This window comes from Cebus imitator, unplaced genomic scaffold, assembly GCF_001604975.1.
Source record: "Cebus imitator isolate Cc_AM_T3 unplaced genomic scaffold, Cebus_imitator-1.0 Scaffold125, whole genome shotgun sequence".
In the NCBI taxonomy this organism is placed as follows: Eukaryota; Metazoa; Chordata; class Mammalia; order Primates; family Cebidae; genus Cebus; species Cebus imitator.
The window spans coordinates 4,700,725-4,717,081 of NW_016107440.1; the positions used below are offsets into that span (position 1 = coordinate 4,700,725).

General features: G+C 42.1%; 1 protein-coding gene across 1 annotated transcript in view; it reads right to left on the minus strand.

The window, feature by feature from the left end:
• XKR6 (XK related 6) overlaps positions 1-13,874 on the minus strand; it is a 286,303-nt gene extending 272,429 nt beyond the window's left edge. Inside the window, exon 1 of the mRNA XM_017540460.2 lies at positions 12,608-13,874. Coding sequence (XP_017395949.1) covers positions 12,608-13,344 — 737 coding nt within the window. The 5' untranslated portion in view covers positions 13,345-13,874. The remainder of the gene's footprint in view (positions 1-12,607) is intronic.
• Between the last annotated feature and the right edge of the window lie 2,483 nt (positions 13,875-16,357).

Sequence of the window (16,357 nt, forward strand, 5' to 3'; positions counted from 1 at the left end):
ATAAGGCCTACAAGCAACTAGGTATACGCTGAGTGCAAGTGTCAGGGAAGAGTTAAGTCTCCCTGTGTTTTTACTTCAACTCTCATTGCTTTTGCTACTGCTCCACTTACAAAGTTACACAGTTTAAAGTAGTCTGGTCTTAATTCTATTTTTTCTTCTACAGTCCTGTTATTTTTAGTGTGTGATTTTGCAGAATAAGAAGTTTTCCAGGAACGTGTGTATCACATTACAGTAGATATGAGTCCATCACTAATTGAGATGGTGAGTTGAAATGCCAAGCAATAAGCAAAAAGACACCCTCCAACTTCATCTGGCCCCACTCAAAATCAGGTAACATGCCTGACACATATCACACTTAATCATAAAGGCCTGCTGGGGTACACATCAACCCTTTCCCACATTACTACACCTCAGAAACTACCTAAAAATTATGTGGTCCCTTATCAAACAGTGGATGCCCCAAACACAGTCCACAAATACTAAAACCATATGCAAATTCTGTTTTTTCTAAACTCATCACGACTGTCTCTAATTTCAGCTTCATTTTAACAACTTTTGTTTAATCTGCAAACTGAGTAATGAGTCCTTTATTGTAGTTTCTCTTTCCTTCCAACCCAAATGCATATACACCATCGCCCTCTAGGCCCAACCAAAACCACCTGACAACTTAAACTCTGAACACAGAACTCCTTTATTGGAAGACCTCATCTTTTCTTTCAGTTTTCTTCAGCTTTGAAGGCAAAATGGCATCTTTTAAATGTACAGTATAGGGAGATCTGTAACTCTTTAGCTGACTACTCAAAAGCTGCCTTCCTTATGACCAAACAAAATGAGAGTTGGAGTTCTGCTCATTTTTATGCAGAATCACCAATGAGCAGAGCATCCAACCCACCCTGCTCTATGCAGGTCCACACACTCCAGGTCCCACCTCTGCCAGCCCAGCCTCTCCTAGGATTTCTCACCCTGAGTTCTCCATTACAAGATTCTCAGATTTTCTTACCACTCCCATGTATGTTTCCAGGTAGAGTGCAAAGGGAAGGTACTTCACTGTGCATAGACGCAGGAGTGCTTGCTGATGTGCCGCACTACTATTTTACCAGCAAACACCATCCAACTCCTCCTCATCCCCTCCTCCGGCTGTTCTCCCCAAGAATCTCTCAAGCAAAATGTAGTTAGGTCATTTTTCTTCTCCGCTCCCTCCTTACCTGTCTCTAATGACACTCAATACCTATTAGGTCATGTCTCCTCTTTCATTCACCAGTTTCTTTTTAGGAATTGTATCCTTGGCACAGATTTCAACAAATATAACATTTCTGAAAATTTGAGACTCAAAATTCACTGTATTGCAATATCAATTTCCCAGCATAATAAAATGCCTCTAACCTGGCACTTCTGAGCACCAATGGGGAGCATCTGTGTTCATAATAATGACCTTGAAACACTTCAAACTTCCAAAGAAGGAAGCTTCTGAAACAAAGGAATCCTCAATTATATGTCATAATTATAATGCTAAATGTCTTTGCTGCATTCTAAATCCAGGCATAGTATGTGGCAACAGCAACTGTTTAATACCAACTTTTTACCAAGCCACTCCAGCTAGAACTAAGGTCCATTCAGACTGTTTAAAATACTGGTAGTCCACTAGAATCACCTGCAGACCTTCTTTTACCCATTCTGCCCCTCTAAATCTAACATGCCTAGTGCTAAAAAGTTTACCCAAAACAAAAAAACAAATTCCCAAGCCATTCTAACATATGCTCCTTCTCCTTGAGAAATCAACCTGTACAACTGTGCTTCTCATTACTGTCTGTCCACTGCTGAGGGAACTTTCCGAAAACCTAGATTTTTAAAATACACAGATCCTTGGGCCCATCCCAGATCTCCTGGATTATAATCTCTTATGGTAGAACCCAAATATCTGGCTCCTCAAGTGATTCCCATGCACAGCCAAGGTTCGAAAACAGCAGCTTTTGGACAGGTGCAGTAGTTCACGCCTGTAATTCCAACACTTTGGGAGGTCAAGGAGAGGAGATCACCTGAGGTCAGCAGTTCGAGACCAGCCTGACTAACATGGTGAAACCCTGTCTATACTAAAAATACAAAAATTAGCTGGGCATGGCGGTGCATGCCTGTAATGTCAGCTACTTGGGAAGCTGAGGCAGGAGAATCGCTGGAACCCAAGAGGCAGAGGTTGCAGTGAGCCAAGATGGTACCACTGCACTCCAAGCCTGGGCAACAAGAATGAAACTGTCTCAAAAAAGAGAAAAGAAAATAGCTGCTTCATAACCTCAGGATAGAAATGCTGTTCTCAATGTTTCCAACAGGTCAGCAGAGAACCAACATATCTGAGTACAGTATTACATGGGACCTGCAGGGCATGCCAAACCTACCTATTCCTTTCTGTGATGTGGAAGTCACAGGGTTGTAAGGTCCATCTACCTTGAGAAACAGAATGAAGTACTGAAAACTACTTCCTAAGACACAGACCCAGAGGTATTAATATTATGCAGCTGTTTGATTCATTAGCAGATACGATCAACTACAAGAGTTACAAGCCTAGCCTAAGCTCTGCGGAGTTTAATATTAATACATTAGACATCATGTGGGACAAGTACTAACGCTTACGATAAATTATATTGTTTGCTGAGGATGGTGGCAAGGAAAACCGAGCCGGCCCCCCAGGCAGAAAACTGCTTGGGGCATTCTAAAGTAGTAAAACAGTATACGTATATCATACACCAGTTAAAACAATTCTTTAAGCCCAGGATATGAGATCCTGGCCCCCTGGCTCCCTTGTGGCAAACACTTTCTAGTTTGTCTTTGATCAGTGGTAGGCAGGCACCAGCTGCTTGTCTGGTTTATTTTTGTTCTATGAGAAAACACAGAACACCTGTTTCTTAATAATCATCACCTGTTCAGAGAGACTAAATACGTGGGTCAGAATCTGCTCGAGGCCCCCTGATAGTCCCACTTTGCACTCTATCTCCCGTCTGTTTCTCAATTCCTTCAGCACCCCTGCGTGGGCATCTCTATGACTGAGCTGGACTTGGCAACATCAGTAAGGTCTCAAAGAGCCTCAGCTTGTATACCAAGAGGCCCAAAGGTTAAGAATATCATTCCTCCATCTTCAATAAGCCAGACAGCAAAGTCCCAAACTAAAGCAAACTAATTCAGTCCCGCCCACAGCTTGGACATCAGGGCTTAAAAGCTGGAAGAGTTCCTGATGTATGATGAAACCTGTTTTGCCATCGGTGAGCTCTGGCTTCAAAACTTTCCTCCACCACTGCCATAGGTTACTTAATCACTTTAAGCCTACTTCTTCATCTGTAAAATGGGCACAAAACACTTGTGAAAATTAAGTGAGATGATACATATAAAAACAAATTTCAATACAGTTTCCTTTCCTCCTTAGTCATTTCTCTATGCCTGCTTCACTCTGCTTGAATTTTTGTCACACGTTACCACACTAGCAGGGCTCACCTCAAGTTTACTCCAAGTATCAGACACACATGTCCTCTCCAACACTAAACTAGGACCTAGGGCGCCTTGGGGGCACTTTATCTTTGTTTCTCTAAAAGGAACATGAAGCTTAAACTCATTAACTGTTTACTGGTAACCCATACAACAGACCTGGTAACTCAGCTCCTAGTTATATTAATTGGACAGCAGTGGCTAGCACACCTTAAAGAATTATCGGGGAGCCTTTTTAAAATACAAGTCCCTACCACCAAAAACTACTTGATAATTGATTCCAGCAAGGATTTTCAATAGATGCTAAAACTCTAAGGTAAAGGGTATTTTGGGGAAAAAAGACATTGGCACTTTGCAAAGGGAAACAACTGTATTTACAGAAATCGGGCAGTCAGAACCTTAACCAAGAGATAAAACTTAGCCTCACTAATAGCGGGTAAAAACAGGTAAGGAGCGCCTACTGACATGATGCCAACAGGAAGGAAGCAGTAGTTTTGACAAAAATTTGTGCCTGAATGTAGTTCAGCCCCTAGATGCAACTTAAAGTTTACCAGAAGTACAGAGGGCAGACAACACCTAGAAGAAACACTCAGACAATCCAAAATACCAGCAGACAAGAGAACTGGCCTGGACCCTGGAAAAAAGCCGATGTCATGAGAGAAAAAAAAAGGGGGGGGGGTGCAGAGAGGGACCGTTCTAAAGAAACAGAAATGTAGTTCACAAATTTTTATTAAGTCCCTGTTTGGAGGAGAGAAAAAAACCCAAAAACAATTTGCTGAGGTCAACAACTAGGCAAATCTGAGTACGAGTCAGCGATTAGATGATCTGATAGAATTAAAGATAATTATGAAAATATTGTTAATTTTCTTAGGTGTGATAATATCGTAGCTTTTTAGAATTCTAAACATTTCATATTTGAGGTGAAGTATTTAGAGGTGCAACATCGGGATGGGATATATGTTAAATATACACACACATACAGATAAAGATATCTATATTAACTCTGGCTGGGCACAGCAGCTCAAGCCTATAATTCCAGGACTTTGAGAGGACAAGGCGGGAGGACTGCTTGAAGGCAAGAGTTCAAGACCAGCCTGGGCAACATAGTAAGACCTCACCTCTACAAAAAATTTTTTAAATGGGCAAGGTGTGGTGGCACACACCTCAGGCCCCAGTTACTCAGGAGGCAAAGGCAGGAGGACTGCTTGAGCCCAGAACTTCCAGGCTGCAGGGAGCTAGGCTCACACCACTGTACTCTACCCTGGGCAACAGAGTGAGAATCTGTCTCTTTAAAATTAAAAAAAAAAAAAATTACTGACGCCAGGTGAATGCGAACAGGTGTTCACTATACTGGCTCTATTTCCCTGCACGCTTAAAAGCTTCAATAAAAAAAGTTAAGCAGAAATACACATTCCCCGGCTCAACTCCCTGAGGCTCTGATCCTTAAGTCTGTAGTAAAGCCTCGAATCCGCTTGTTAATAGCCCCGTGGGCTCTCCTAACACAGGAGTCTCTGCCACACTTGAAGAAACACAGCTGAAGTCAGAAAGTGGGGCCTGAGTTCTGGATTGCCCTGCCTGCTTGACTTTACTGGCAACTGCCATAGGTTTGGCATCTTCCTCAAATCTGCTGTCTTTCTTCATTTGTCTGGCGTATTTAAGACGGAAAGAACAGGAAGCATCATGGTGATATGTATGTTTTAGTTCACTTACCCATGAGTGAAAGCATATGGCTGGGGCAAAACAATAATGATCAACCCTACCTTTCCTCCAAGAGGGTTGTGAAGAAAATGGTATGCAACTCTCTGTGAACTGACTATTCTAATTTCTTCCTAGAAATGAGTGGTGAGTGCAGTCCATACTTTTAATCAATGACCAAGCTAAAACAGAAATTGCTTCTTCACATTTAAGCTAAAAAGACAAAAACACTGCCTTCAAAATGAAACTTACTTTAAAAACCATTTGTTGATATTTCAAGATAAAAGAGATCAACGAGAAGAAATTTTTTGTTAGTAATCTGCAAAATACCTTAGGGTGCTGTAATATGTTTTGATCTATATTAAAATAATGCAATATACCAAGATCTACCCACATTAGAAATACTGAAATGAAAAACCTAATGTTGAATTTTATGTAGAACTATATTAATGTCACTGTAACAATATTCACTGAATTCTCTAAGCAAATCCCATCTTTCCTAAAACTTCAACTACTGCCAAAAGAGAACTTATACGTTAATGTAAAAAAAAAAGTTCACTTAAAAGAATTATTTTCTAAAAGAGCTCAACTGACATGGATGCTATCACTAAAAAAAGTTTTTTTTACAAACATTAACTCTTCAAAGTTAAATAACACATCTCAAACAATAAATTACAGTAGGTAATTTTAAGGTTCTGACCCCCCACAAAAGAAATTAGCTTCGGTAAACAATTCAGAAAAACCTCCAAAATACATGGCTTAAACAGATATGCATATATTGCTTTAATCTATGAGTAAAAATTTAAAACAGCTTACAAAAAAAGACTACTTAAAAATATAGTTTAATTTTAGCTGAAATTGCAGATTCGCAAAATTAGCTGATAAAGTCAGCACAAGTTTCTCAGTAAGTTTAGTCTGCCATAAATTTGAACATTAACTAATGAGATCTACAAAATATCCCTATAGGTAAGTGAGTGACCAAAAGGAGAATTTGTTTAGTAAGTCAAAATAATCCATGGCAGGATTAGAACTCTCTGCTACAAATCAGCACCGAGGAAATATACACACTTGCTTTAAAAATATTTTAATTGATCAAACCAGAGCCTAAAATTCCTTCTTTCCATCTGCTTTCAGAGCACAAACACCTGTAACATAATGAACTTTACATTGAAGGGACATTAAAGATCAATCCATTTAACTCTTTGTTTGATAAATGAGGAAACTGAGGCAGTGGTTGTCTGTAACTTGCAGAGTGATAAACCTAACTTCTTAACTCCAACACACTATGTCCTGTGCTTTAAATATTTCCAATAGGAGTAAGCAGTGGATTGTCTTTAGGCACTTAGTCAAAAGTAACTGAACTTGTTAAATGAGGCAATATTTTCACAATTTTTTTTTTAAGTTTTACTTTTTAAGAGGCAGATAAGTCCAGACACAGTGGCTCACGCCTGTAATCCCAGAATTTTGGGAGGCCAAGGCCAGTGGATCACCTGGGGTCAGGAGTTCAAGACCATCCTGGGCAACATGGTGAAACCCCATCTTTACTAAAAATACAAAAATTAGCCAGGCATGGTGGTGGGTGCCTGTAATCCGTTACCCAGGAGGCTGAGGCAGGAGAATCACTGGAACCTGGGACACAGAGGCTGCAGTGAGCCAAGATCACACCACTGCACTCCAGCCTGGGCGACAGAGCAAGACTGTCTCAAAAAAAGAGGCACATAAGAAATTCAGAATTTCTGATAAGAAACTAGATAAACTGCACACCATGGGGAGTAAACTAAAATTTTAACCACAAACTTATGTGCAGACAGCACATTATAAAGCAAATCATCCCAGGGTGAAAACAGCAATGTCTGAGACACAGTTTATTTCTTTTTGCATCCCACAGAATCTTTCCAACATTCCAGAATCTAACTACTGCATAAGTCTAACTAGTCAATTGACCTTATGAATAAGTCTACAGTATCTAATGATGTTGAAGACAGAAATGAACAACTTGTGACTTCTAGTAAGCACCTGCCTGCTAGATTTAAGGAGCACCAGCCTTCTTACAATACAGACTTTGATATTTTGTTTCTGAATCCTTCTGGAAATACTATGCGGCAACACTAGCTGCAATTTTACTCCAAAGCATGCCATTTTTTCATCCCCTTCCCTTGAAAATTTACCATAAATGTCAAGTTTTTACGGTTACTGTTCACTCAAAAACAGGAATATTCAGAGATGTTCTCTTCATATTTATTCTCCTGGAGAAAATATCTCTATCGCAACTTAACCTGCTTACCCTCACAGCTAAGCATGTACTTCTGGACTTTTCGGATGGGAGGAGGGAGAAGGGAAGAAACCAGTGAGGCAACTTCGTGTGGTTAAATCTGCTCCTTCTTTTCCTTGATGGTACCAAAGGGTCTTGCCCACTGCAACATTATACAAAATATACAAAATAATAATGTTGATCCTACTTCTAGTGTTTTTACAGTTTAACATTTTATGTTTACACCTTTCCTTCTTTAAGCACTCCTGTTTACATAAGGTAGAGATCCATTTTTTTTAAATAGGTAGTCAATTGCTAATATAATTTGTTAAATAATTCTTTCTCCATCCACTGATTAGCACTGCCACCTTTACTATGTACTAAATTCTCACAAACATATCAATTATGTAAGACTCTTTTTTCTCCTTCATGACCTACCTGCTTAATTTTTTTGCACATTGGTCTAATTATTGACACATTATAGCACATCCACTTCCTCATCAGGCAGAACTCAACATTTTTCAAAGCTTTTTGACTACTCAAACACATTTGTACTTTTCTCAGATCAATTTTACCCAACTTTCCGCTCAGAAAAATCCCACTGAGTTTTTTAACCAGAATTCCATTAAGTTTATGGTTAAAATGAAAAAAAATATATTATTTTTACAATGAGATTCCCACCCATTAATAAGCCTATAAAACTCTTCCTCTCTCTACACACACACCCCCCACATGTTTACAATCTATTAATGTGTCTGTGATGGTATCGTGGCCCCATCATATGAATCTCCTATTTGCAGATATCTTAATATTGAAGATATTACCATTCTTAAACCACAAAATCTTAGCATTAGAGGGACATTACAGATCACTTATCTCAACACCACTCACAATCCCAGTTACGCTTATCCCAGTTATGCTTCCTCAAGCTTATTTAATAGAATCATTTCAGAATTAAACAGAATTATTATACCTTTCACACGCAACATAAACATTATTTGTATCCCATAAAAGGCAAAGAGAAGTGGGCTATATTTATTGAAGACTGCTTTGAATTTGGGAATTCATTCAGAATAAGATTAATACTTGAGCTCAAAAAAAAAAAAAAAACCCCAGAAAACACAGAGTGCCACGAGCGCATACCCTTGAGTAAGCCCCGAGTACATTTACACACTCACGCTTCCAAGGTAAAGTCCCTTTGTTATGGTATTATCCAGGGGCCAAATTTAATGGCATCAGGTCATTCCCTTCCCAATTCTGCCATCATTTATTAAGAACACAAAACTTATATCCCTCTCCAAACAGAATAAGCCTGAAATCCAATTCTAAAGTGTTTCTCAAGCCTGAGGTGCCCATGTAATCACTCGTGGGTCTTCGAAAACTACGACTTCCTGGGTCCTCCCTCGGGAGTCTTCTTCAACAGGTCCAGCAGTGCCTGGGCTTTTCTATTTCTTTAACAGCTGCAACGGATTCTATTCTCAGCCAGAACTAAGAACCACTATTCTAAAATATTCCACATGAACAAAGACCCATAATAAACTAAGTATCCCTACACAGAGGAGCAGAGAGGGCAGGCGAGTGATTAAAAAAAAAAAAGCATCTTCACCAGCCCAGCAAGTTCACTACTGATTGTGTGGAGAGCTGCATACCCAAATTACACGAGTCTCATATCAGAAAACAATGCTGAAAACAGAACTGTAGACTGCTCAGCTGGATAATGCCATTATGAAATGCAAAATGCCTCTTCCTTTTTATTCCCCTGAAGGCAACCTTCTCCCACATCCCATCTCACACGATAAAGAACCACTGACCATCCCCTTAAATATGGCAAGCTGTATAAAGAAGTAAATTCCTTTTATTCTGAAACATTAGAGTGCAAACACACACATAAAACTAAATTCGTTAAATGTGAGATTAATGATGTGGCCATGACATTTTGGTCAAAGCACTGTTGCTTCTTGACTGAAGAGAACTGACAATGCACTAAGCAACCTCTAAAAGTGACACAAAAGCAGAGAAAGGACAATAGCTGAAGGGAAAACCTGCATACATCAATGCAACAGGCAAACTAAATCACACTGTTCCTAAAGCCAAACCCTCCAAGAAAATGCTCTATTTACAACACATCGTACAAATGTGAAGCCCAATGTGACTCACGCTCCTAGAATAAGTGATTCATATGCCTGTTATCCCCACGAAAAACACCTGAGAAATAAAGCACATCAAGCTGTACACGGGTTACATGTTTAGTAATTAGTGAGAGGAAGGCATGCATGAAAAGACCTTAATCACACACTACTGCTCTGCAAAGCAAGTTCATGAGACCACATAATGCTACAGACAACCATTTTTCCATGCTCCAATTTCAGCCCAGCCAGAAATATTTTCTTACATTCTGTAAAGTCATTTGATAAAACATATCAAGTATTTGCCATCTTGACAGCAATGGCAAGATGCACAGAAGTGTCCCACCTTAATATCGAGGGAACCTAAATTAAATAGGGGTTGTGCTGTGTCCAACCTATAACCAAGTAATTTTACGTTTTAAAAAATGTGAAGAGACAAGTATTCACTGTTTAATGGAATCAGTTTTGACAATGTACAACTTCACTGATATCTTTTATTAAAGATGTGGCCCAAACCAAATGATAGAAATACTAGATCTTAACGTTTATGTCATGTTACCATAAGAAACAGCAAAGTTTCAACAGCAAAAATGATTACAAAAACAACTATAACCCCAAAAGATCTGCAGTAAAAACAGAGATGTATGTTCATACACACTGACAAGCAACTGTTAGCCAAAAGATTAAAACAAGAATTCCTCTAAAGCTTTTACATATGAATGATTTCAATGCAAACAACATGCCTAGCAGGTATTAAAGCAGCAGACCTTGCTCCTAGAGTATTTCAAGCAAAACCAGCTAACTGAAAAAAAAAAAAAAATTCAAAAATAGACTCCTTCCTCAGTAAATACTGCTTTTGAAGTACACCTATGTTAGAAGAAAGAACTTAGCAAAATTAGCATGTCTTTTAATAACTTTAGAAAATATTTAGCAGTATAATCTTGAAAAAGTAAAAAAAAAAAAAAAAACTAGACAGTAAAGCCACAGGCACTTTAAAAATATACCTATATCACTGCAGATGAAAGTTAAGATCAGAAAAAAAAATACTACTCTACATACAACTACAAAAGCTAAAATGACATTTAAAGTGTACGCTTCAGTTTGTCCTAAAATCTGGGCTTCCACTTTGCCCAGATACAATTAAGGTTTAGGTGAATGGAGATGGGGTTTTATTCTACTCCAATTTCATTCTGTCTCAAAGCTTACTACTAATAAATGTCCAGGACAGACTCCATTAGAAAGAGTTCTCACAGGAATTTTAACCTGACACCAACATTTTTATAGCTCACACTTAGAAGTTTACCACATGGAGATAGCTGACTTCGCTTGTTCAGCAGAAGCCTACCAATACATGCTGCTAAATTCTAATGGTATGTTACAATCTCTCTTCCCCACACTTTTTGTCCCTCCCCTCCTTCATTCCTGGCATCTTAACCAGAGACCCCCCTCCAAAAAAAGGTATCTCCAGTACCAAACACACTACCTTTGATTCCGTATTACTTTGGGTGTGTGGGTGTTTGGGGATTTACATTTCAAAGTTAAAACGTATTTCAGAATTTTATTTGACCCCAAGCTACGCTCATAACAGCCAAAAGTTAATCAGCACTTTTCCTGTTTTAACCCTCACTTCTTATAAACTTATCAGCAGGAAACAAATTATCTGTAGACAAATGCAGCGGGAGATAAAGCTGTTTGGTCCAGCCTACAAAGGCCAGTAAACAACTCTGGGTGGTGCAGGGCCTACAGAACCACCCTCATTTCCCCTAGCGTGAATTTGCATGTAAACTGCAGGACAAAGTTCTTGCATCCACTCTCGTGATTTGACTTAATTCAATCCCATACTTTCTGGAACGTTTTTATTTAAATAAATTCCGAATAAACACCTGCACAAATCATAGAAAAGGCAGTACACTTTATTTCAGCTAACATAGTTATATCTGTTACTTGAACTACTAAGTGCCTAAAATCTTACTAGGCTAGAAGTCAGGGCAGTCTAGGCAAAACGTCTTCTCATAGAAGCCATGCACTTGAAGAGCTTGTCCCCGTGTAATTTATCTTCAGTAAATGCTCTCACCTACAACTCACTGTTTCCAGAATACACACAAGCTAATTTAAGTAAGAGGGCACAGATGTACCCAGGTGAGAATGGGTTCATTGCCTCAGTTTAGCTAGTGAAGCAGTCAATAAGGCTCCTGGCAGAAAGAGCACCTGCAAGTGAATTGTGAGGGACCGAACTGGCACACGGGAAATTTACGAAAGGATAAAGAGCCGCAAAGCCAAGCTGGGATCTTGTGTAAATTTAAATCACCTACACACTGGCCTGACTACCAAAAACACGGTTTCCCCAGAGCAGGTATCCAGGTGGCTAATTGGTTTTCTGGAGGTGAGAGTAAACACCAAACGCTCGCCCCATCATATTTTATCCCATTTTTACCTGTCACTAAGAAAAGGACACGTCTAATCCAGCACACCAAAAAAAGTCTTTTTCCCTTCTGGGAGGGCAGCGGTTTGGAGTCGTTCGCAGGGGCTGGGAGTGCAGGACGAGCAAGGGGCGTGGAATCCAGGAGTGCTCGGAGGCGGCAGCGAGGGTTTTTCCACAGGGCCCCACGCAGGCCACTGCAGAGGGAGAACGGGGGAAGAGGGGAGGATGTCTCACCCGGGAAAAAACCCGAGTGCAGAGGCTGGAAGAGGGAAGGCTCCACCGGGCCGCGAGCCGGAGTGCAGCCCTGGGCGACCGCAGCTGGTTACCTCCGGAGGCAGGGGAAAGGGGCGCCCGGGAACGGAGGTCTGCAGAGGAGGCGGGGAGGGCCGCGGCAGGGACCCCGCCAAGTGCGAAGCTGGGACGAGGACAGGCCAACGGCAGGACTCGGCCTCCCCCGACCAAAGGCGTGGCCAGGGATCCAGATCAAACGCTGGTGTTTTGGAGACGCCAGGGGCGGCGCACGGCCAGTCCCTCCTTGGAACCCCCCGCGCCGGGCCCGTCCGAGAGGCCGCCCCGCGAGGCACCGGGAGGACGGAGGGGTCTCCGCAGGGCCGGCCCGCCCCCACCCCGCAGTGATCTTACCTCCACACCTGCCCCATCTGCAGCAGGTGGATGACCGACTGCCAGATCCACACGGAGAGGCGGCACAGGCGCTGCGCCCCCGGCGTGGCCGAGACCGCCGCGCCGTGGCCGTAGACGGCCCCCATCATGGGGGGGCCCCGGCTGCTGAGCCCCTCCACGGCGCCCAGCCCGCCGCCCGTGTAGTCCTGCACGAACCAGCGGAAGCTCAAGCTCTGCACCAGCAGCGACGGCACCAGCACGAAGGAGAGGGTCAGCCCGAAGTAGACGTAGTCCCCCTTGCGGTAGTAGTCGAGGGCCAGCCACAGGTCGGTGCCCACGTCCCCGAAGAACACGAGCAGCGCCAGCACGATCCACAGGCAGTCGAGCCACGGCCGCTCCGCCTGCGGCGGCTGCGGCCGCGCGGCCGAGGGCGTCGGGGGTTGGCGGTCGGCGCCGGGGGCCGCGGGAGGCTGCAGCGGCTGGTCCCCCCCGTCGGCGGCGGCGCTGCGGCGCGGCTTCCTGCCCAGGAGGGAGCGCAGGCAGGCGGAGCGGCAGCCCCAGTAGCACGAGGAGGTGTTGCAGCAGTGGCAGATGTGCAGCGAGCTGCTCTCGCCGGGCTCGCTGCCGTCGCCGCCGCCGCCGCAGCCGCCTCCCCCGGGCTCCCCGTCCTCCTCGCCGCCGCTGCCCACCGCCTCGTCCAGGTTGTGCAGCTGAGCGAAGCCCACCCCCACGCCACCGCCATCGGATTTCGCCGCCATCTTGACTCTCTTCCCAGCTCCGGAGGTTGGGGGGGAGGGACGGCGGGGGGGGGGGAAGAAGGCAGGGAACGGGGAGGGGGGGAAACGAATGGAGAGGAAGGGGGGCGGGGAGGAAGCGGGGGAGCAAACGAACGAGGGGGGAGTGGGCCAGGGAACCCCCTCCGCTTCCGGGTAGTTGGCGTCACTTCCGGGCGAGCCCCCCAATCGCACGGCGCCCGCAGCTCCCCAGCCCTACCCTCCCGGCCAAGATGGCCGCCCTCCTGTGCCTCAGCTGCTGGGCGGGGGACCGGGGGGTTCTCCCCGCCAGGGCTCCCCTTCCCCTCTTCCGTTGACCCCGAAACCCATCAGGTTGACCCCTCGGCGTTTCAGAATCCGGCTGGGCCGAGTGACGCGGTCCAAAGTGATCCCTGGAGGGGGCAGTGCCAGATGTTTTGGGGTCCCCTTCCTCAGCGTCGCAGCTCACAGCCTTCCTTCTGGAGAAACGCCCCCTAACACTCTGCCGGCTGCTGGTGGAGGGGCGGGACCTTTGAGGGAAGGGGCGGAGCTAGTGCAAAGCAGGTGATTACGTGTCACTTCCGGGAGCTGGGATGACCTCATTGTGTAGTTAGACAACCCCCCCCCCATCAAAATGTCTATGTCTCACCTCTGGCTGTTTCTGTTTTCTTTTAAATTTCTCTTTTATTCTTCCCTTATTTTGAGGGTCTTTAAAAGTTGCCTCAGTTAGATAGTTACTAGCAACTTATTGATTCTCAATTCCATTTAGACACCTCTCCTCTTACCTCTGTTGACCTTCTGATTTTCCTGTCACTGACAACTTTACCATCTTTTGTAATAAAGTTTCTATCATTCCCTTAAGAAAACTTAAGGCAAAATTCAGTTGGAAATCGGCCTGGTTGTGGCTTACATGTTGGAGTAAGGAATGAATGGGCATATTGTGACCTTGAATGTATTTTCTGCCCTATGGAAATATATTCTGCCAACTTTTTATTTTAATGTGCAATTTTTACATTCTGTGATCTTAATTTGGAAAACTCAGAATTAGCCAGGGCTTAACCTGTATCAGTTATTTGTTCAGATTATTTAAATGTGTAAGGAGTGCCTTTCAGAATTTTTTTGGTGCTAAAGCTCTGTGGGTAAACGTGGCTTTAAATGAGGAAAAATGTTATCAATGTGCTATATCATTAAAGTAGGTGCAGGGTACACTACTTAAACTTAGCTAACAAAATTACAAAAGTGAAGCAGCACTGAATGGATTTGAATTACAATGATCTTCCAGTGAAAGTATTTTTGAAGCTAGATAGCCAAAATAGGGCAAACTACATGGTTGCAGTTGTTCCTGATTAGATGGCATGAACGTTTTGAAGTTATGAAAAGAGTAAGGAGAAAAAAAATCCCTGGATTTTCTCATTGACCTCCCTAAATTTTTGAACTCATTTTTCTGATTCTGTCTACATCTCTCTTCAATAAAGTCTTCTAATAATGCCAATAACTGTCTTTAGAATGTTAAGAGTACAAATTAGGTAATATTAGTATGGCTGGAGGTTCTATGGAAGAAAAGTGCCTTTGACAACTTCAGTAGTTACTTTGATGCTATTGAATACTGTGGCACCTAAGTTTGGGGAATGGCAGGGTAGATGGGGATACTACATTTTAGGATACAGCTTTTCATGAGTATATATGGCAATGTGAAATCTCTGAAGACTTTAGAGAAAGTACTAATAGTGAATTTTTACTCCTAGACTTTGTGAAGAGGGGAGTGATCCCAAAATCAACTTGCAGAAACAAGTCTTATAACTCTATCCATGTATTTCATATTATGTTTTAAGCCTCTTACTTCCTATGGTAATAAAACTTAAGGCCAGCACGTAAAGATTATTTCTGCGTATAGATGGGACTCTGTTTCTTCACTGAATTTGAATGAGTAACACCTCACATGGCATAAATATAGAGTAGGATTGCAAATAATGTGAGCAAAATTACCCCTTCAAGTCTCAGTTTTCACCTTTATATAATGGGAATAATAACAGTGCCTTCTCTGAAATTAAAGCAGTGCCTTTAATCTGCTGGGGAGATTAAAGGTGATAATCCATTCAAGGATCTCAATATACTTGATAGGCAGTAAGCACTACACAGTAACTGCTATGATTATCACCGTTGTTACTATGTTTGCATAATACCAATATGTATCTACTTAAATTCTATCACTGAGTAGATTTGGTATCTCTAATAAAAGATAGCATTTTGAAATACTTCTAGAAAATAGGTATAATTAATTTGTGCTTTCAAATATATTTTCTCTAAGCTATGAGGCTGTGAAATGAGATACAAAAGCAGGCAGTAATGGCGTATTTATGATTCCTATTTCTCTGTGCCCTGAAAGAACATAATCTACTAGTGAAATTAGCTAAGTAAATTACACTCACTATATAAGGCTGACAAATGAGCTTATGAGTCAAAAGTGTTTATTACAATTGAAGTTTCAAGTAGATATATAAGATTCTCAGGCTGTCAAGTGATTTCAACTTCACATTTGCTGTTTCAACAATTTTATCCCTCTACTTTCTTTGGAAAAAGGATACATTATAGAACCCAGAAGGCTCTAAAATTAAAAACAGTTACAATGATAATAAACCTCTCATGAAGACTCACTGAAAAATTAACATAAATATGGACTATACTTTGGATGGTACATTTTTACCTAGAATTTATGGGACAATTTTTGTTCCAAGTCAGCAAGCACTTAGCACATTGCTGAACACATAGTGGGCACTCAATAAATATTGATTAAATTAGTGCAAATTAAAATTATTTGAGTTAATTAATTTTCCAGATAACTGAAATTTCACCTTTAAGTGCCAAAGAAAATGGGCTTTACATTTTATGATGTAAATCTTCATAAAATTCAATGCTTTATTACAGAGGTACCTCAAAACTTTAGTTAAACCGGGGAGGGGAGGGAAATGAAATAAATGCATTGCCCATTGGCTTGCTCTGTGCACAACAGGCAGACAGT